This window comes from Telmatherina bonti, assembly GCF_933228915.1.
Source record: "Telmatherina bonti genome assembly, chromosome: 18".
In the NCBI taxonomy this organism is placed as follows: Eukaryota; Metazoa; Chordata; class Actinopteri; order Atheriniformes; family Telmatherinidae; genus Telmatherina; species Telmatherina bonti.
This window is the reverse complement of record NC_136616.1, coordinates 21,745,245-21,767,429: the sequence shown is the minus strand read 5'-3', so window position 1 is coordinate 21,767,429 and position 22,185 is coordinate 21,745,245. Positions and strand designations below refer to the sequence as shown.

Sequence of the window (22,185 nt, the reverse complement as noted above, 5' to 3'; positions counted from 1 at the left end):
TGGATGCTCAGAATTAACTTCTTAAAAAACATTTTTTTGCTGGACACAAAGTTTTAAAAGTCCTAACATGTTTTGTGCTCATTATGTGCTCATACTGTATGTTTACACCTGGCTGCAGTGAGATTTGTGCCTCATGTAGGTCAAAGGGCAAATGTAAACCTAGAGGACTGAAGTTGGCTGTTCTGCGTGTCCAGAGATTTCTGATGCCACAGTTATTAATGACCACAGCTCAGCATCAAAAATAGCTTCTAATTACAGCATCGTAGATTTTATCTTCACATGAAAGCATTCACATTCTGCCTTTCTGCATGGTGATTCTGCAGTACATACTGAAGTGCACCAAGGGAATATTACGCTGAAACATTCCTGTGGTGCCAGCAGCCCTATTTGTGCAATGAAAAATGAAGTTTTTCATTTATGACTAGGTTTCATAAAATACATACTCGTAAATTAAGTTATTGGATTAGGAAGAGACAACTCTTTTTCTGTGCCCATCATCATGTTTGAAGTGGTTTGTAAAACAGTACTCAACGGCTCTCTTCTTGAATTCTCAGTTGGCATCAGATGAAGTACTGAGCTTTTATATTAGATGAAAAAAAAAACCCCACTTCTTTTATTTAAGATAGATCCGTTAATGTGCTCTGGGTGCTTAAAGGCATTATGCTGGTGCAAGGACTTCAAGGATGCTCAACTTTAGCTGCTGTGTAATATATCACCATTCAGCAAAAAGGCTGTGCTCTCCAACAAATGCGTATACGTTCAGATTTCTTTTAGATTACATAATGTTTTGGCAGTGTGAATGTCATTTCATTTAAACGGCCTTATCAATCACAAGTAAGCAAGATCACACCGTCTTATCAAACGGAGAGCCAGTCTGTAATGCATTTTGGACTGTAAGATAGTTACTAACTAAAAAAAAAAAACAGTCTTTCATAATGTTTAAAACTAATTTTTTTAGTGGCTATGGACAAATTAACACTGCAAGAAACATTTATTTATCCATAAGTGCAACACTTTATTGAAACACGTTTTTAAAGATAATAAAAGGTCATATTTATGCAAACTCAATCATTTCAGGTTTTTTTGCTCGTTTAACTGCATTTATGACTCATTCCTTACCAGTGCATTTGAAGCATACTAAAAAAATTAATTCCTCATATCCTCTGTGTCCATTCTCCTTCTTCTAATGTGTTTTCATACATCGCCTCACACCACTTCTGAGGTCAACAAGATTGCACCCTCCTAAACCATAAAGGCAGCCATACACACATAAGATAAACATCTAATTTCCAAGCTGATAGACCATGGGGCAATCTGTACCATGAAAACAAGGCAAATAATGAGCAGTGTATCTCATCTATTCTTTTTTTACAGCTAAATTAAACACAAAGAATTCTAAGTTATCTACAATGAGCCACCCGTGCAGTAAGAATGATTGTATAAAAACAGAAGACATGCTGATTATAGAGAGATGTGGAGCAACAGTAATGCAGCAGAGAGAAAGAAGTGAAAAGAAAAATAATTCTCATACACAAGCTTAATTACAAGCAGAGAACGCCGATTTACATGACTACCAGTCTAAACGCAAGAATGCTCTGTGACAGCAAATAATGAGGTTTAAAGTTCAGCTCACGGTTTACCAAACTTTTACTTAGATTAAACAAAATTGCTTTGGGTCTCATTTTAAAACTGGCCTGGTATTTTTCCCTCAATTTTTAGCGAGTGCCTTGTGTGGAATCAAAAGTGAGGGGGTAGGTCAGTGTGGTTTTTAAAATAGTGTTTTTTTTAGCGAGACGGGGAATAAATGGGGGTTAATTCTCCTGATTCTTTTATGCCACTGTGGTAAAGACTGTATTGTCAGACATGTTGCCATAGCAACAGCTGCAAAGTAAGGAAATCTTTCTTTCCTTTTTTGCACCCTCGACTCATGTTCTTTTTCTGTTCAGTACCTTGTCAAATCTCTTCCTCCTACTCCCTCCCTCTCTTTCCCTTTCTCCAACTTGTACAGACATGGTTTGCGGAGTTTTGGGTGGGGAATGTTCAGGTATGCATTTCCACACACACACACATACCCTGTCTGTGCTGCTGGTTTAGCAGACCAAGGAACAATGAGTTTCAAAAAGAGACTTTCCTTCAAAAGGACCTGGAACTTCAGCTCTGTAAGTAAACAGTAACTCACTGGCTGAGCCTCCTCTTCCTCATCAGTATGAAGTCAGGAGATTCCTTTTGTTCAGTCAGCTGTTTTTCTCATTAATCTCCTTCTTAGTCGCTCGTCTTTTTGTCTCCCACTCAGAACAGCTGTTTGAGACTGTAAGGTTTGTTTGCGGTGTTTCTGAATGAGCTTCAGGTTCTGGAAAAGTTTAAAATTGGCCTTATTTATCAAAGTTAGATGAAATGCTCAACAGGTTATGTCTCAACCAAGGATAGAAACCTGTTGAAACAAGCCTAAAAGATAAAAAAAAAAGGCTCCTTTAAAGCATTTAAGAGGTGTTAATTGGGGCATAGCTTTCGTTGGACTGTGTTTTTCTTTCAGCTGATTTAGCTGTGATTCTAGTTATCTCAGTTGGGATGTCTTACCACAGATCGTACATTGAAGGTGATCGTCCACATTTCTTCAGCTTCTAGTATGTTAAGTTGTCCAACTGTATGGCGTGGGGCTTGTGCCACTGGGAAATCTTTTCCACGTTTTTCAGTGGGAACAAGCTCACTTTGATTTCAGATTTGATTTTCCATTTGGTTGACAACCAAAAGTGGCCACCTTTTAAGGGGATCGATCCCAGCTAGGAAAATGGGCTGTTTGCTGTCCAGCCTTATGTTAAAGGAAACACAGTTTGAGTGTGAAATGCTGTAGAACCACCCACTGTGGACAGTTTGTTAACAGAGGTGTTAACAGAGGAAAGGAGTGCTTGGACAAGAGGCGATGACCTACAAAAGCCTTAGGCTCAGTGGCCAAATTAACAAGAGAATGGCTATAGCCAGTGACAAAATTTAAAACCATATAAAAACAAACATATGTCACCTCTACCTGATAAGCTGATATACAGACCAATGAACAGCAACAATTTTTCAATAATATTCTAATTCAATTAAATTCAATCTTTATTTGTATAGCACATTTACCACAACCACCGTTGAACAAAGTGCTTCACACAATTAAAATCAAAATCAAAAGTATGCATAATAATAAAAAAAAAAAACTATCTTTGGTTAAAAATACTATAAAACATAGTAAAATAGCAGAGAAATCCTGTTGAGCTAAGTTTTAAATGCCTGGGAGAAGTAATGGGCTTTCAAGCTGGACTTATTAAACTGCTCCAAGGAGTGTGAGGAGCTAACAGAGAGCGGAAGACTGTTCTACAGTCTGGGAGCTGCCACAGAGAAAGCTCTATCTCCTGTAGTTTTGAGCCTGGTCTTAGGCACTGCCAGCAGGAGTTTATCTGCAGACCTTAAAGCTCTTGATGGAGCATATGGCCGCAGAAGCTCAGTTAAAAAAAAAAAAAAAACGGGGCCATAGAATGCAGACATTTAAAAACAATTACTAAAACCTTAAATTGGATTCTAAAAGTCACTGGGAGCCAGTGAAGGGAGGCCAGTACAGGAGTGATGTTCTCCCATCACTTGGTTTTTGTCACGAGACGGGCTGCAGCATTCTGCACATTCTGCAAACGCTGTAACAAACCCTGGTCCAACCCAATGTAAAGCGAATTACAGTAATCTAATCTTGATGTCACAAATGCATGAATTGCTCTTTCAAAATGAGCCTGGGGGAGATACGGCTTCATTTGTAAAAGAAGTCTCAGCTGAAAAAAAACTGGACTTGACGACACAACTGATTTGCTAGTCAAACTTAAACATGTTGCCAAAGATCAGCCCAAGGTTCCTTGCAGAGGGGTGGGAATAGCAGGACAGAGAACCAGTACACTGTCATGTCCATGCACAGGGTTTGATTGGCCAAAAACCACAATTTCAGTTTTACTTCGATTGAAATTTAGATAATTTACCCCCCCCCCCCCCCCCCCCCCCCATCCATGAATGCACATCGTGCAGACATTCCTGTAGAGTTTTCATCGTAGACTTGCTATCCCTGGCAGTTACTGGCAGATAAATTTGTCATCTGCAAAACAGTGAAAAGAAGCTTGATGCTTTTTAAAAATAGAGCACAGGGGAGAAAAGGTGCTAAGATTGATCCACGGGGAACCCCATAATTAAGGGGAGACACTGCAGAAGAGTACTGGCCTAGACTCACAGAAAAGCTCCTTTTAGTCAAGTAAGATTTAAACCATTTTAGTGTTGTGCCCTTAACACCTACACATGTCTTCAGGCAAGTTAAAAGAATGGTCTACAGTGTGAAATACTGCTGTTAAGTCTAAAAGCATAAGAACTGCAGATTTACCAGTCAACAGCTAAAAGCAAATCATTTACAACTTTTAGAGGGGCGGTTTCTGTACTGTGCCGTGCTTTAAAGCCAGACTGAAATTTTTCTCCAATTTTATTTACGTCAAGGTAAGACTGAAGTTGGTCATAGACAACTTTCTCTAAAACCTTTGACAGAAAAGGCAGCTTTGAGATAAGTCTAAAATTAGACAAAACTTTTGGGTCAAATTTATTCTTTTTTATGAGCAGTTGAACCACGGCAGGTTTCAGAGCAGCTGGAAAGCAACCAGACATCAGAGAAAAATTCACTAATTGGACAATACAAGGCCCAATAGGGCTACTAATGTCCTTAAAGAGACTAGATGGGATGATAATTGATATTGATTTCTTATCCATTAAGCTCAGTTGAACCTTAATGTGTTTGTCATCACTATAATTCTTTCTGCTGTGAATAAAGTTTAAACAGTGAAATATTGCATCACCTGTATGTGTCAATACTGCATGATTAGGTAGGACTCTCCCACTGTTCTCTGAAAAACCCCTACACTTACATAAAATGGATATTTTTCAAATTTGTCATCTGTATAGTTTCATGAATAGATATAGCTCTGATCCCTGAACTGGTGAAAAAAGTTAAACCCCCCTTCTCAGACCTTTTGTAAGTTCAAATGCTATATTGCCATCATGTTGTGTGACATGATGTCTGCTTTGTCCACTACAATGAACTCCACTTGTACGTATTTAAGGTTTGAGGTTTGGCTGTTTTTAGACCCAGAGGGACAAACAGATGGAGTGGGTGTTCTCTCCTCTCTCTCCCTTCTGTTTCAGCTTCATGTTGGTCCTCATCCTTCCCACCCATGATTACTGTACCCATGCTAGCCACCACAGAAGTTGTGGCTTCTGGGTGTTGACGTTGTAGGGGCGGACTCAGAAGCAGAATTGTAAAGACACTGTGACGGCGGTCTGTGTCAGATGGAGTTTTTGCATGTGGTTGGTCCAAAAATGGAATAGAGCGTCATGTAGGTGCATATAAAATGCCCCCTATTACTTTCAAATGACCAGCAGAGACTACAAAGAAGTTCTAATCTAAAATATGACTGGACTTTGTCTGAGGCTCAAGTATCAAGATTTGAGTTATCAACTCAACAAGAACAACTTTGAATTTATGTTTGGATCACTTATCAGTCAGTCAGTATATAAGTGTAAAATAGCTCCACCAACAGTTTTCTTTTATTATCAGTGTTTCATGGTATCCCAGATTTGGAATCACATAACCTGCAAGAACACTAAATCACAAATGTGTGTGCTGCTAAAGCGTTGCAAGAAGAACCTTGTTTATGCATATTATCAGCCTTTAATATTCACACTTTGAAGTGGCAGCTCAGAAAACACTTCTCTGGAAATAGTCTCTCCTTTTCAGATGAGTCCTCCAACGCACCAGTTTTGTGAGTGTGCTTGGACTAGAGTGCTTAGATGTTCTTCCTTGCATTTAAATAGAATTGCGACAACAGCTCCATGGCTTTGGTTTTCAATCTCTCACATTGATTTGAACCAACATTGAGGTTTACAAAAGCTTAATGCTGAGGCACTGATCCTTGTTGTGATCTTTAAATGTTTGTTGATTTATTCCAAGATTTTAAATGAGTGATGTTAAACTGGAGAGTTTGCTCCCAATTATATTTAATAGATTGGTTTTTATTTTTGCTTTCTTAGTTAATTTGCATATTATTTTCTTGATTAATCTAGTTTAATTTCTCCTTAGAAAATAATGAAAAATGTCCATCATGGCAGTCCAGCAAATAATTTTTTTTCTTGCATTTGTCTTGTACTCAAACACATGTATACACACATGAAGCACTCATGCAGAATTAGCAAGTGAAAGGCAGCTCATTCCAGACACTGATGGCCTTTCAAGTAGGCTGTCTAGATGAGCTCTTATTATTGTGACTGCAATTTGCTAGAATGTACATAATCAGGGACATGAATGCGCGTGTGTGTGGGCGAGGGGTAATATAAAATAAAGGGTGGGTCCTGGTGGGGAGGTGCGAACAGCTGTGTCTGTGGTAGAGTCTAGAGGTCCACCCATTTTTTCAAATTAATGGGCTTGTGTAAAGTCCCCATCCAGCCTAGCACAGACACACACACTTTTAAGACACACACCTTAAAGCTGCTGGTGTAATGCTTGAAAAAACTGCCACCAGCTCAGGCTTCAGTCCCTTGTCTCAGCACAGGAGGTCATGAGGGCAGCCTCTCACTCATGTCTCTCTTTGTTCTCTTCCAGTCTGCGGCTTCTTCAGATGGTAAGTACATTTCCCCTTTTTTTTTTTAACCTTTTTTTAAGAATCTAATCTTAGGAGGAAGACAGAAAGTAATCCAAAACACAAAAGATTTACATGAAGTTAAGACATGATTTCAAGCTGTTTTCTATTTATTAACAATAGCAACAACTTGTGGTTTTTTCTTAATCATGCCTTTTTACTAACATAAAAAAACACTTTGATCTTGACCAGCCTGCAGTGCTTTTCTCTTTATTCACTTCAACCTCAACACAGAACTTTTTAGTTTTTCAGTAAAGCAATCTAATAAAATGTATTTTATGAGGCTGATGTATGAACTGTAGGCAGCATGGCTCACTACTAAGGAATGTTTAAGTGTGTTTAAAGTTCCTGTCGGGGTTAGCACATAGTGCTGTCTAGCCGTACCTCTAGCACTTTTAACAACATGAAAAGAGCTTAAACTGCAGTGAAGAGATCAGCTACGCTACTTTTAGTGGTGTGGATCAGACGTATGGAGCTGTTGACTCTCTAAAGCCACCCCATTAACTGAGAACCAGCAAACAATGTGGTAAACACAGATCCATAAGCTTCAGTTCTAATGCATTAAACCAAGTTCAAACAAAAGGCTTGTGGGCAAACTTGACACACAGAATGAAGTATTTTGCTGGGTTGAAAGAAAAACAACAGAAAACAAAGCCCACAGTTCTTCACATTGTTACCTTGAAGCATAATGTGCATATCTGTATACCCATACAGTTTTAAATAAGATGCACTACAGGTTTGAAAGGTTACACAAACGCCACCTGAGTCATACTCTGATCTGAGATGCTATTTGCAGTTCTTTGGCTTCACAAAGCCATTTGCACTACACCGATTTGTAAACCCATCCCACTCATGCAGGCGTATTGGCAGGATGAAGATATGCACTACTGGTCCTTACCTGACTGGAGAGACATTTTTGTTTTCAAATGCAAAGATAAACGCAGCTAACTCTGGTTGCCCATGACAACTCGTTGACTCTCCACAAAATGTCAAAGACTATGGATCTGCAACTACTGCTGCTGTGACCCTTTTGTTTTTATTGTATGCTCCTCAGTGGGTCTGCCCACAGCTCTAAAATGGCCATCTGCTGCCATGATAGCAGGTACTGTGCCCCCCTCTGCAACCCCCATCTTTCTTTTCTTTATCTTGAGCTTCTTTGGCTGATCACTCCCTCACTCCACAAAGTTGGTGACATCTGTTGTTTCTTGCTTAAGAATGTAGTCGGCCGTTCTCTTGCTGCACATTCACTTGTTGTGCAATAGTCAGAGATGTAGCAACAAGTAGTAAAAGGATTAATTATTTTTTTAGAATCTCTCCACCTTTTTAACTTCAAAATTGAAATTCAGGGCATCTTTTGGCATTTCATATCACAGAAGTTGGAGGAAAAAAATCCATCCCTCCTCACTTTATTTTCTTTTAGGAAATTCTTACACATATTGTAAGAAGAGTTGAAATGGTAGTTTTAGTAACCCCTGCAGTAGAACAAGAATCTTTTTTTCTTTTTTTTAAATAATAAAAACATCAGTCAAAATTTCCAAGGGCTTTTTGAAAAACAACTTTATTGTGTTTGTTGGGCAGACAGGAGAAGGGCTCCGGCAGGAGTTACCCTTCTACATTCGCACTTTCCAACCTTTGCATTGTGTTCAAACATCTTGCAGATTTCAGTGGAATCCAGTTACCAGGATGCTGCAGCCAGACCAGCCTGAACAGTAATGGTAGCCTTCCAAGGCAAGGCAGCCACCGAGGGGGTTCAGAACAATGTGTGGCCAGCTGGTCCACCTGTTTCGAGCGGCTTCTTCAGGACCCCGTGGGCGTGCGTTACTTCTCGGTAAGTTGAGAAAGTGTGACTCGATTGGATCCCTTCAGAGGTTACCAAAAGTGTTGTCAGGCAGCTAGCTTGATAACAGCTTTGCAGGTCTTCAGATTAGCATGCGATACAGTGGGAGTAAGCACTCCTACATTCGAATTTTATTGATTGTGCTGTTTTAGTGAGGTTCTTACACCAATCCTTTGTTTTGATTCCAAAATGTCTTAAAGGCAAAGCCAGATGTATTAACAGAAATTAGTACACAGTATTTTTTTCTTTTTGTCAATTTTAGCTAAATATTTGAGCCAGCATCATAGATTAAAGTCAGCTCCTGTAAATCTGCATGACACAGAAATGGAATAACAGAAAAAGGCAATATTCAATATTTTGTGAATGCATTTGTGAGCACAGTAAATGCAGGGATGAAAGGTTGGTAACATTTGGAGGAATTTGGAGCAACCATAGAGATATTTTATAAATATAAAAGGTTAATACTTTGTAGTTATAATCTTAAGTAATTGGTTAATCAAAGCTGCTTTATATGAATTTTACATTAAATGAGGTTTAGATAAATCAGCTTTTTCTTTATGTTAGACCAGAAGTCATTTTCAATTTTAACCAGAGCTGTCATGTGCCAGGCTGAGACTTATAAATATTGTTTGAGTTAGTAAAATTCTTTAACTGATTACATATTTAAGTAAGATTGGTTGAATACTGGTCCAGTGTTTCCCACCTATATTAGGGAGGTGCCTTGTCCTTGCAGCAACAACCGCTGACCTTCCAAGAAGGTCAAATTACATTTATCCTCTGCTCTCTATACCAGTGTTTTTCAACCTTTGTCAAGCCAAGGTACATTTTTTTCACTAACAAAATCACAGGACACACCACAAACCAAAATGTTTTTTTTTTAAACAAAAAGCCAATATAAATAATATGAAGTGCATCTTGTCAAAGTGTCTTGAATAGAAATCAAATCAACAAAAGAATTTTATGATCTTTCACAGAAAGTCCTGGACCGGTTTGGATGAACACAGAGCTGCTTTTAAGACAAATTATGCAAAATTGGATAATTTCTCAGGGCACACCTGATGATCTCTCACGGCATACTAGTGTGCCACGGCACAGTGGTTGAAAAACACTGCTCTATACCATGCATTACAATACAGAAAGGAATTTGACTTGATCTTTTTCAGTTTAATAGTGGCAACCATGTCCTTTATTTTTACTGTTAAAAGCTGTTAATTAGAATAGAAATCTGCAGCCAAATAATCAAACTGTCTCAAACTGGGTTTCTGTTTCTTTAGCTGCAAAAATTTAGCAAACAAAGAATAAATAAATAAAATACTCCTAAAGTGATGTTTATCTGTATTAAAGAGTTTTACACAGTTTTACACATTAGGTAAAACAGCAACTTTCCAGACATGTTTTAATAATCCTGATAGGTAATAATCCAGGGATCCTTTGTTGGACATCTAATTCTCTTTACTTGCTGTTGTTTTGCTCATCAAACATTATTTCATGTAGGACAATCCGTTCTGTTCCGGCATTACAACTACAAACAATGCAGTCTTTGCCCCCATCCTCTAGTAACTCTATGCAACCTGGTTTACTGCTCCAAACCAGCTAATTAAAAATTGTCAGCTTTACATTTCTCATGTCGGGCTTGCCTGTTGTTCAGAAATGACATGAAAGGAGTGAAATCCTACTACAAAGTAAAGATAACCTGCAGAGTGTAATGATGATCCCTTTTATAGAAACAACAAGCAACAATGATTCACATATGTGATTTATTGTTAATAATAAAGTGCTTGTATTTGTAGTTGTTTATAGTTAAGATAAAGTTATACAAAAGTCATCCTTGTAAGTGAAAGCACCTTTGTTGTATTATCACATACTATTTCCTCCCACATAAAAGATGTGTCTTTGATTGCAGCCCACAACACCTTCAGAAAGCTTGACATTAAGTTCTGACTTCCTCAAACCACCTCTCTCCTCACCTTCCCTCCACACTGATCAGCTGCTGTCGCCCACACCATCCTGTGCCTACACGCACAATACACCAGTATATTATACCCAATAATTTCTGCCATCACTAATGGTTTTAACAGCAACAGTGCTGGTAAGAGGTCTTCTGGTAAGAAATAATCGCCAATTTCACATCTTATAAAACCTGTTGTGTACTTCTTTAGGAATTTCTCAAGAAAGAATTCAGTGAGGAGAATATCTTGTTCTGGCAGGCCTGTGAATACTTCAGTCATGTCCCTGCAACAGATAAAAAGCAGGTAAGTGCAGCTAAGAAGACATGTAGCATTACGATTTTCTATAGTTCATACAGCAAACCACTTTCCTGCAGCTGTCCCAGAGAGCAGGAGAGATCTACAACAGCTTCCTGTCCAGCCAGGCCACCATGCCAGTCAACATCGACAGCCAGGCCCAGCTGGCTGACGACGTCCTCACCTCTCCACGGCCTGATATGTTCAAGACCCAGCAGCTACAGGTACCTGCAGCACAGCTATTCCTTTATCAGAGTTCCATAGCTTGTTATTTACAAGATAACATCTCCGAAGTCATTTCAATTTTCCACATAACTAGGTTTTCTCTCCTCAGAGAAATATGGTAGTTCAAGCTTAGGATCAAAACAGTTTCTAGACAGTGTTAGTGGAGGAAGAATTATGTGTGCGGTAAGGGGCTTTGTTCTCATCTAGTTTTGAGTTGCTTTGCATAAGCATATTGTTTAGGCTTTTCTTGTTTTTATGGTGACCATCTGGGTTTGTTTACAAAAGTCTCCGAGGCTTTATCAGAGAGATACACACAAACAGGCATACTCCCACAGTGAACCTATCACATACTACACAGAGACATAGACAGTTATAAATCTGTGAGTTTTCACTGTGCAGATGAGCATTATGAAATGTGAAATGCAGCTATGTTGTTTTTTCTTTTCCCAGTGTTTTAACTTTCACAAAGTGTTTTATACTGATGTCTTCATCTTTTCATTTTTGTCCACAGATCTTTAATTTGATGAAGTTTGACAGCTACTCACGATTCCTCAAGTCCTCCCTCTACCAGGAGTGTTTGCGTGCTGAAATAGATGGTCAACCCCTGCCAGACCCCTACCAGATCCCCTGCAGTCCTGCACCTTCAAAACACAGTGCTAGCTCAGATCGCTCGACCCTCTCAACCCCTAAAAAGGTAAACTGAAAGCATGACTGTAGTACAGCTCGTGAAGGTTTGGAGTCACCGGCATGGTCCATTGATCCCTGTGTAGACCAACAGGTAAACTCGATTTTTTTCTTCCCAACTTACAGGAGGTCAGAAAGCAGAAATCGGGCAGGTCGCTGAATGAAGACATTAAGGATGAGAGCGCCGATAAAAAACGTGGCATCTTCTTCTCGTGGTCCCGCAACAGGAGCTTTGGGAAGGGTCCGAAGAAGAAAGACATTGGTGACATTAACCTTGGTGAGACTTAGGAGTGAATACTCTCTAAAGCTTCTCATTCACTTTTTGCATCACCAACTTCTGAAGTGGTTGAGGGTTATTTAACGATCACTCTGAGCCACTGTACACGCCAGTAAGACAATTACAAGTTGCCTCAAAGTGGTAAATGTTTTACAGAAACCACTGAAACACTCGGAAAAAACACTTTTTTCTCTGAACGTTGACATACTGAAGAGAGTCGTCAGAGGAATAGTTTTAAAAGAAACAAGACACATTTTTTTTATTACTTCATCCAACCTAATATGTATTTTATACTTTTGATCTTGAATCAGTATGTAGCTAAACTGAAATGCCATTAATCTTCAAACAATAATTCTCGTAGTCATTTAATATTAGCATTATAAATCAAGCAATCTCATTAATTACATTGTACTTAACAATGTCTTGGTAAAACATTTTAGGTTAGGCAGCATGAGTGGTGTTTATTTGAAGGAAATCATCTTTATGCTTGCTTTTATTATGCAGATTATTGGGGCAGTAACGGACGGAGAGAGTCCCAGGGATCATTGTCGTCCAGTGCCAGTCTGGAGATTCCCACTTCTGGATCTGCTGGCAAGAATGACGTAAGATGTGTTTAGTTAGATCACCATGGCAACAGAGAGTCTCAGGTCTGATTAAGCCATCAAAATATTTTTCCCACTTGTTTAGCACATTGGCTTTTTGCTCTTGGATATTATAAACAAAGATGACTCATGAAATCAGCCTTTTGAGTCTTTTCATGCCTCTCCTGCTCTTAGTCTGATAATCGCCACTCACTGGGAGCGTGGGATCGCTCGCCCAAACAATGCAGCTTGTTGCTGCCGGATGGTTCCTCCTCTTCTATCACCCTTCGGCCTGGTGCCTCCATTAGAGAAGTCCTGCAAGATTTGTGTCACAACATCAATGTCAATATTGCCGCTGTTGACCTTTTCCTGGTAGGAGGAGAAAAGGTAAAGAACATGAGTATCTCACAAAGCAGTGCTGCAGAAAATATCTTTAATTAATCTAAATCACCATGTTTATAAGAGATGAAACTGTTAACTATTTAAACATTGTTTCTTTTGTTTAAGGAAAGAACATAAGACTGGAATTAAATCAATTTATAAAGTGAATTTAAAATGACTTTTTATGACATTTAAAAAAAAAAAATAAATCATTGTTGTTTCTTCCCATATAGCCTTTAGTGTTGGACCAAGACTGTATGACCCTCAATTCTCGAGACCTAAGATTGGAGAGGCGCACCTTGTTCAGGTTTGAACCTTTAAATTTTTCTTTTTCTTACCTATGCTTATAATACTGTACAATTTAGTAACTCTATGATCTTTTTTTTTTCTCATAGATTGGACTTGGTACCCATTAACCGTTCTGTGGGGCTGAAAGCCAAACCTACCAAACCAGTCACTGAGGTCCTGCGTCCCGTGGTGGCCAAATATGGTCTTCATCTCAGTGATCTTGTGGCTAAAATAGTAAGTTATCCCGAGTGGATACAATACTTTAATGTCTTTCAAGCTTCTGTGTGTCCAGAGAGCAGTGTGTGCAGTGTATGACGATGCCACAGGGTGGAGTATCATGGTCAGGGGAGGGAGACAACCGCATCCTTTTCCAACTCTACATGGTGGTTAGTGCTCTGACTCAGCCCAGCTTGTGAAGATGGAGGAGCAGGGCTATAATTAAGAATGACGACACTCCTCAAACATGCCGACTCTTTTCTCCCTCCCCTTAACCCCTGTCAAATTTATTTTAGTCCTGTGGGTTTCCAGGCATTATAACTGCATTATACAGTAAACCAGAGCCAGAAAGATGGCTTATAAATTAAGCCCAGGCTCATGCACTCAGATGTCAGCCATATACTGAAGAGGTGAAGGTACTGACTTGTTTTGTTTTGGCTTAGAGTGGAGATACTGAGCCTTTGGATTTGGGTGCCCCCATATCGAGTCTGGATGGCCTGCGAGTTGTTTTGGAGCGTGCAGACCCGTGCTCAGGGAAAGGTAAGACAAAAAATCCTTTAGTATTCATGACTAAAACATAGACAGGCTGTGTTTTTTTCTTCCTTTCATACCTGTGAACAACTATTTTCCAGGAGTTTTGCTGCTACTTGTATCTTTATGGCCTCCTCATTTGTTCTGTGTATGAACATATTCAAGTGTTGCAGAACCTATCTCTTATGTCTCAAGTGCCCTCTTCTCCTCCTCTCTGGACTACTCAGCTCTGATCACCTTGATGAATTTTAATGCGTTTCTGTCTTTTTTCTCTAACAGATAAATCCAAGTCTTCCTCACTAAAAAACCACCCTCCAACCAGGAGTTTATCAGCAGCAGTGAGTACCTAAACCATCTTTGTTCTCATATGTTACTAAAAACATCCACATGTGATGTTTGTTTTGCCTTTTTCTTACTGCTGTGCTGCTTCTGCAACATCCATTATTTATAGTAGCTCATATTAATATTTATTAACATTTATCATTTACTGCCAGTTAATCTCTCCTTTGGTTTCTATTTCCTTTTGGTTCTTCCTTCTTTGTCACCTTTTTGTAACTTTAACCTGGCTGACTCACTTGCTCAAATTTCCCCTGCCTTCCCCTGCATCTGCAGTGTGGTCATTGTGCCATACAAAGACAAGTAGTTCATAGCTTAGGAGACGCGTGCACCTGACAGATGGGCTAGGCTCATCTTTTTATGAGGGTCTCTGTAAATCTGGACACTGCCCAGTAAAGTGCTTAGCAGCTCCTGCTCAGCCTCCCCCTTACCAGCCTCCCCCTTACCCCACCCCGACCCCCACCCCCCAGTCCTGCCATCCCCTAACAGAGTGCATTGTTATTGTTGCATCTGCAGGGAGATGTAAGGTCAACACCAAAGGACTTTTCTGTGAGAACAAGTGGACCAGGCTCAGCATTCCCAGGAGAAAAGAGAAAACAGAAAAAGATAAATATAGATGAAGCTGAAGGTAAATTCTTCGTTTTCTTCATTTCTTTTACTCTTTTCTTTAACTTGTGGTGGATTTCTGAGCTTTGCTTTGCCTCGGGACTAACTGACATGTCTGGCCATTCTGGAGGTGTTTTTGCCAGGTGTGAGGATGCTGTGATGCATGTTAAATCCGATTGAACGTTTGCTTTTATTTCTTTGAAAAGTTTAAGTGAAAATAAACTTTTTTTTTTATTTTTTTTATAGAATTCTTTGAGCTGCTAAGCCGGGCTCAGAGCGCCAGAGCCAATGATCAGCGCGGACTCCTGAACAAGGACGACTTGGTGCTTCCTGACTTCCTGCGCGTGAAGCCGCCCACTTCCTCCTGCTCAGTCTCCTCTGACCTGGCCTGCTCCACCCCCAGCTCCCTGAAACAGAGCCGAGAGAATGGCGTCTCTTCACGGGGGTCTCTTACCCCCAACCTCCGCTCAGAAAGCCTGGACTCCTCTCTCAGCTCCAGTGCTAATGGACACTCGGCAGCCAGGCGGTGCCTGCTGCCACCTCCTCGCCACCCAACCTTCGGCACCCACCTGTCACCTATTCCACGGCCCTCAGACACACGGCCAAGTCTCCGCACAGTGGAGGAGGACGCCCACAATGACCTGACCCTTGTGGGTGAGGGCGACATCAACAGCCCTAACAGCACTCTGTTGCCACCTTCTCCATCCCCCATACCGTCCTTTGAGAGCAGCCTCCCTGAGGCTAACTTCACTCCACCACCACCCTGCTCCCAGTCTCAAGATGCAGGTGAAGAGGGAAAGTCCAGTTCAGGTACTTCGACTGTGTAATAAAGCGGTTGTTAGTGTGTTTGTGTGTGTGCATCTGCATGTGTGTTCTCTTTGTGGTCAAAATCAGACCACATTTACGATAAAACTCTATACTGACGCACTTTAACGACAAATTGATATAGACTCCTTCTCAATTTGCCTGATTTGTTCTATTAAACTCAGTAAAGCATATGTTTGAATACAACTCCACTCAGACAAACCTGTAAATAGTGATGTGTATGTTATATTCTGTTGGTGACAATTACTTGGAAATCCAGTGCCACAAACTATTTAGCTGACCATGTGACTGGCATTCGTTTACTGCAGTTCAATTTTTCAAGTCTATTTTTGTTGTTTTATGGGTGCATGCAAATGTGACTGATCTTGATTATTTTAGCACACACATTATGCACACAGACTCAAAATCCATCTTTGACAGTGTTGTAGTGAGACATTGTTGTACTGAATATTAGGATTCAGAGCGACAACAGTGTTGAAAGTGATGAGATTAGCATCTAGTGAAAACAATGGAGCAAGCCATGAAATGGCTTCACACCAGTCATCTCAAAACAAACACTGTATTCCTCTCCATCCCTCCACTTCTAGTTGAGAGCAATTCAACAATGTCAGCATCAAAAAGCTTCTTTTTTTAAGAAAAAAAAAAAATTTTCTATACATCTCTTTAAAAGCGGTGAGTCATTACACATTGTCCGCTCATGCTGTAGCAATTTGAGCAGTGGTGAAAATAATTAGTCATTAGAGGATGTCTGCTCCTTAGTGTCAGTGACATTGTTGAAGTGCCTGTCACTCTTTTCCTGGCTCACTCACTCCCTCTTTAGGTGGCTGTTGTAGATAATCACTGCCAATAAACTCTGTACCTGTGATTGAATAGATCTAATAAATGTTAGAATTGGAAATCACTCTCGTCTGTCTTTTTACACATTTGTGAGATCAGTTTTCTCTCCCACCAGTCCCGCCACCCCCTCCACTTGCCTTTTCCCATTCTTTATCTGCCTTGTCTTGTGGCGTTCTTTTCTCATCAGCTCCCACTCCTTTGTGTACTTTCCTGTGTACTTTTCATTCAGCGGTGTGGATCCTCGCTGTGTGTTTTCTGCTCAGATCGTTTCGTGCTGTGTTGGTTTAGTGCTGCCGCTTGTTCTGCTTGCTTCTTGTATTACTTCTTTCCTTTTTATTTAATGCGCTCGATGCTGTGCTGTGTGTAGCTTTATCGTCACATCATAAGATCCTTTGAGTCTGTGTTGTGCCCAACTTTGTTTTCTGTTGCTTGCAAAGACATTTTCTGTTTTCTTTGTGAGTCATTATTCTTGCATCTTTGCGCTGAATGTTTCAGAAATTTTCAGTAGTGATGTGGAGATTTTTATTTGTTGTTTTTGTGGTGCTGGTTTCCTCAAAATCTCATTGCTTGTGTTCAGAATCAGCAACTTTTTGGTCATCAGTGAAAGCTTAGAGGGAACCAACATGACGTCATTGCCATGTTTAAAAAAAAAAAACAAAAAACCAACAAAACATTCATTAATGTAAGAAGATATGCACACAAGATGACGAGGACGGATCGAAGCCTTTCAGCTCTTGCATAGCCTCTTTTCTTGTTGCTAAGTGCATCAGGCTGATTCTTCCCACCAACGGGCACCATGGTAACCTTATCCACCAGCTGACTGTGCTACAGATAGATACTGTCACAACTGGTTTTCATCTATCTCCCTGCTCGTTTCTCTGGATATTTCTCTCCAACCTGCCGAAATAAGAAACATGGCTATGATTCACAAAGGCCACCTCTGTACTGCAAAATCTGGATGTGCAACAAATTAACACGCCCACACTTTCCTACTTTATTGAGACTTTAAAAACTTCTTTCACCTGCATTTAGTGTGCAAGTGATGGTACTTGTGCTTAATAATCAATTTAAGAGACTAATGCCTTTCCAAATTATTCTAGGGAATCAAATACAGCGCAACAGCGTGTCTCCTGTTATTATTTTAGACTGCTTGATGTCCATCATGGCACACATCCCCCCTCAGTTTAAGTAATAATGTTATACTGACGCCACCTACTGTTTCAAGGGGTTAGATTGCCAGCATTTGGTTGTCACCTCTACTGGCAGAGTGTAATGCTATAGAAAGGAACACACATGAAGCTCAGCTGCTCTTTTTGTAAGTGTTTTAAGAAATTAAGGTTTTTCCTCCTCTACTGTCCAATTAAAGGTGTACATAAATATAAGGATACCTTGAGATAAATATATATCTCCACAGGAGATGTGCACATTAAGAACATCTCCACGAATCAGTAATGTACAGTTGCATGCAGAGGAGTTGCTCGCTACATAATTAACTTATTTGTTTCTAATCCTTCACACGATTTCAGTCTTTTGCTTTGTAAATTAGCCCTGATTAGACTGCTGGGATAAAAAGCAGAGGGGTTCTGGTTCGATTCCAAAGAGCTACAGCTTTGATCACCTCTCTGCTCTGTTGATCTGTGGGGAATAGATGTCCACTAGGGGGCCACATTACACAGTGTAACTCTATTCATATGCAACACACTCAGTTTTTGGTATTTTAGATTATTCCAACTCTTTGAAGACTTTTTTTTTTTTTAAATAAAAAGGGATCATCTAAAAATTTTTGGAAGCTACTAAATAAAATATAATTTGGCAAGTCTACAATGAATTTCTTTTCTTTCAGTATTATTCTCAGATGTCAGACCTGGTCAGAAAGAACATGGCCAAATGACTCATCAAAAACTGCTTTGTAATGCATGTTTCAACAGTGTGCACCTGAGGAACAACATGGCTCTCCCCCCCCCCCCCTCAGGCTCTTTTCATAGTGCTCCTCAGTTGTCAAATCCTACAGCCACTCACCCTGGGCCAGCCTTATTATCTAATCTGGCGGTCAGAGCACGATTCTTTACAGGTCTTTGGCAGCGAGCCTCAGCGAGGAATTGTGCCTGGGTCTGTTCCAGCTTGGCCAGCCTATGTTACGCTGCTATGGCTGCTGACAAATCCTGTCAGAGGAGGCATTGCAGCGTTAAACTGCTCATCATTTCTACATGTCATGGCACAGTCAGAGAGCTCAAGCGCTGTAAACCTGCCCAAGAATGATCTATGGGCAAACAGTGGAAAAGCACACCTATTTTAATGAGGTCCTGGCTTGCAGATGAGGTCAGATAGTCCTCATTATTCAGGCTTTTTAATTGCACTACAGCTAAGACTGTCATTCTGTTTTATAGGTTTTACTTTTTTGTTGTAGATAAACCTGATGGATCAGTGGTTAAATTAGGACTGTAGCCAAAGCAGTGGCTCTAAAACCTTAGGCTTAAATGACTCATGGCTTAAGTTCTAACTCTAACAGGCCATGTGAGAAAATTGATAAAGAAGTTTGAAACTCTCAGGAAAAGTGTCTTTTATCTGTTTAGTCTAAATTATTCAGTAGTATAACACAAGAAAAGTATAGAAATTTGTAATAGAATCCATGGGTATAAAGATTTGGGATTCCTACATGGATGAATTTAAGGATCTGGACACAGTCCAAGTCTACATACCAGCATCAATACATCACATGCAATGGAAAAAAAATCAAAGATTATTTGTACTGAAACAGCACAAGTCATTGAGAAACTGAGGTTTTGTCCCAAAATGCATCAGACTATAATATCCTTAAACTTCTTTCACAATCTAAACCAACTACTTCTAGTGGTTTTTGGGGAGTGCAACACGATCATTCAGCCTCTTTAAAGCAGTGGTTTGTTGAGTGGCTGGAAGGTCAGCTGTTTTGCTTCGCAAGCTGTGTTTACATCTGTGAATCACGGTCAGTAGAGTCGGGTGCATCAGTGTGCTAAAGCGCTGTGTTTGAATGAGTCTGCCCTCTCTGTTTAGAGTCTTTGGGGCCACACTGTGTACAGTTTATCAGCTATCATAACTATGATGCCAGCATCACAGAAACTTTGACTTTGTAGCTTCCTGAGTGCATTTGCCTGTGAACAGAGGGATGTTATAGGATGTTTTATTTATTATTATGCGTCATTTTGATTAGGTCATACCTCTCTGAATTATTAGACACAAAGTAGAAGTCACTTTAGATTTAATCATGTCCACTTTTCATTCAGGTTTTCCCCATGAATTTGCAAGTTTGAGCAGAAGTCGTTATAAGGATCCTTATGACAACAGTGTATCACACGGTAATATCAAATTACACAGTACATCAAACCAGCGTGTTCTTTCAAACACGCTTCTGGTCCAACTCACTGACTTCCTTAGAATCAACCTGAAATCTTATCCAACACAGCTAACAGTGATTCAGGACGAGAGGACAAAGTATTTATGGGTTATTATGATCCTTCTCATTTTGATCTGTGAGCCATAGGTTTGGGTTTTACTCAGAAAGGCCGAGCAGACAAAATAGTTAAAAATAAAGAATTAATTAGCTCTTAGTGAACCAGCTGTTCTTCACAGGTAGTGTCAACCATAGAATAAATTCCAAATGAGTGAATGTTCATGAAATATAACTCTAGATATATGATCTGTTGCTTATTACAGTGTGTAATATCCACAGGGATATTACACAATTCTTGCCGAATTCTTTCCATGTGGTATTTTGTCTCCACTTGGGTTCATTTCCAGGGTTTTAAAATGACTTTTGCCTTGTTTAAATGCCTTTATGTACATTTGTGTTATTTAGTATTTCTGTTTAGATGTTTAATTTTTTTGTTAAGTCATTATTAATTTCAGGAATCATCTAGAGTTTTTGTAACTGTGTTGCATTCAGGGGGGATGTTTGAAACAACTTTTGCTGTTTTGCTGGTGTGATTTTTGTGCGATGAGGGACATTGAAGGTAATTTGTCATGTCAATAATGCTCTCTGTCAATGTGACATTTATTTAGAGTAATGCTGGAGTTTTTTTTTTTAGTTTGCAGCTGGTTCGAATGATTTTAAATGTCTGTCGTCTGTGGTCGTTTTTAGTCGTTTAAAATCCTGAGTCTTTCTGAGTATCTTTATCTGTTCTGGTCTATCAATTCATAGATCCTTTTTGACATTTATCCTCAGCTGTTCTCATAAATATTCTAAAGCATATTTATATAATCAATAATGTATCAGCTCATCTTAAATTGATCATGTATTTAAAAATGTTTTTTTTTTTTTGTCCTGTGCACAGGACAAACGGAAACGGCCCTCAGCACCAAACCACCAGCTGACAGAGCAGATGCTGGAAAGGCGGTTCAGGAGGTGATGGATGTGGAGGGAGTGCATCTAGAAGAAGGAACACTGGAAACATCTCAGGGAGAGGACTCGGAGCTGAGCCTGAGCTTCCAGGGTTACGTCGCTGAGCTGCGGCAGTGTCAGAGCAAAATGAGGAACGCCCAGATGCCCCAGAACGGACGCAACCCTCCAGAGGGCAAGGACTGCCAGACCGACCTCTACAAGGCCACAATTGTATAGAGGAAACTCCCACTACTGCACTTTTGAAGCCTTCGGGCTCCGATGTCTATTAGAAAATTAGTCAAACAATGGGATGCATGATGAAGCTATCAATTTTGTCGAAAAAGAATCAATATATTGATGTTAGATATTGTATATTTGTTATAAATTACTGCGCTCTCTTGTTAAGTTTTCTGTGGTTGTAATTTTGGGACAGTGGTATGTTTTTTTGTTGGTAATATTTAATAGTTAAGTGAAATACAGTTTTATTATTAGTCATGTTTGACTGTAGACTGGAGAGTGAAACTTACTTTCAGAGACCACTTTCTGATAAAGGCAGACATTATAAATCGCTCAATTAGCCAGTAACTGTTTAATTATACATCCACAACATTAATTAAAGATGTAGCAAAGTTCCTTAAAGCATAATTACTAACCAAAGAAATGGCCATTATTGAAGCTTTTTGGAAAAAGAAAACATTTTGATAAAATGACCAATCCCTGGTGTTCAGTTGCCAAGATTTTCCACTGTTTTTTTTTTTTTTTGCTGGTGAGGGAACCATCAGATGCAGATGAAAAGTCTTAAATAAACTTTTAAACGATCTGATAAGTAATGTGTATACATTTTTAACATTTGATCACATTAAGCAGTGGAGTTTTCCCTCACTTGTTTTTACTGTTCCTCTTTTGCAGCAGGCAGATAGATGTAGTTTAAACCTTAAAGAAACAGTCAGGTAAAACTTAAAACTTCTGTGGCACTTTTAGAAAGTAGCTCCCACTGTAGGACCACATGCTGGACTGGACTTTGTTTACAGGACAGACATAATCTTTCTTTGATATTCAGATTTCTTCCTTGTAGTCTTCCTATGTTTTACAGATAATACATGGTGGTACCTTTATTGTCTGTATTTCCTGCATATGTTTTTGACGTTGTTATTCATTAAATAAAAACTTTTGACTGGTAGTAATTAAATTGTCTCTTGACCTTTGTTACCAGGTTTCAGAAAAAGGCTCTCGACACTTCATAAGTAATAGAAGAGCTTCTATGTTGTA

General features: G+C 39.6%; 1 protein-coding gene across 1 annotated transcript in view; it reads left to right on the top strand.

The window, feature by feature from the left end:
- Window positions 1–21,153, top strand: part of rgs12a (regulator of G protein signaling 12a) — a gene marked incomplete at both ends in the record, with an annotated part of 31,509 nt that extends 10,356 nt beyond the window's left edge. The window contains 15 exons of the mRNA XM_079258224.1: window positions 6,656–6,674; window positions 8,351–8,520; window positions 10,689–10,781; window positions 10,853–10,996; window positions 11,509–11,691; window positions 11,808–11,958; window positions 12,463–12,560; window positions 12,735–12,926; window positions 13,154–13,227; window positions 13,316–13,442; window positions 13,868–13,964; window positions 14,235–14,293; window positions 14,808–14,919; window positions 15,144–15,707; window positions 20,870–21,153. Coding sequence (XP_079114350.1) covers window positions 6,656–6,674; window positions 8,351–8,520; window positions 10,689–10,781; window positions 10,853–10,996; window positions 11,509–11,691; window positions 11,808–11,958; window positions 12,463–12,560; window positions 12,735–12,926; window positions 13,154–13,227; window positions 13,316–13,442; window positions 13,868–13,964; window positions 14,235–14,293; window positions 14,808–14,919; window positions 15,144–15,707; window positions 20,870–21,153 — 2,367 coding nt within the window. The remainder of the gene's footprint in view (window positions 1–6,655; window positions 6,675–8,350; window positions 8,521–10,688; window positions 10,782–10,852; window positions 10,997–11,508; window positions 11,692–11,807; window positions 11,959–12,462; window positions 12,561–12,734; window positions 12,927–13,153; window positions 13,228–13,315; window positions 13,443–13,867; window positions 13,965–14,234; window positions 14,294–14,807; window positions 14,920–15,143; window positions 15,708–20,869) is intronic.
- Between the last annotated feature and the right edge of the window lie 1,032 nt (window positions 21,154–22,185).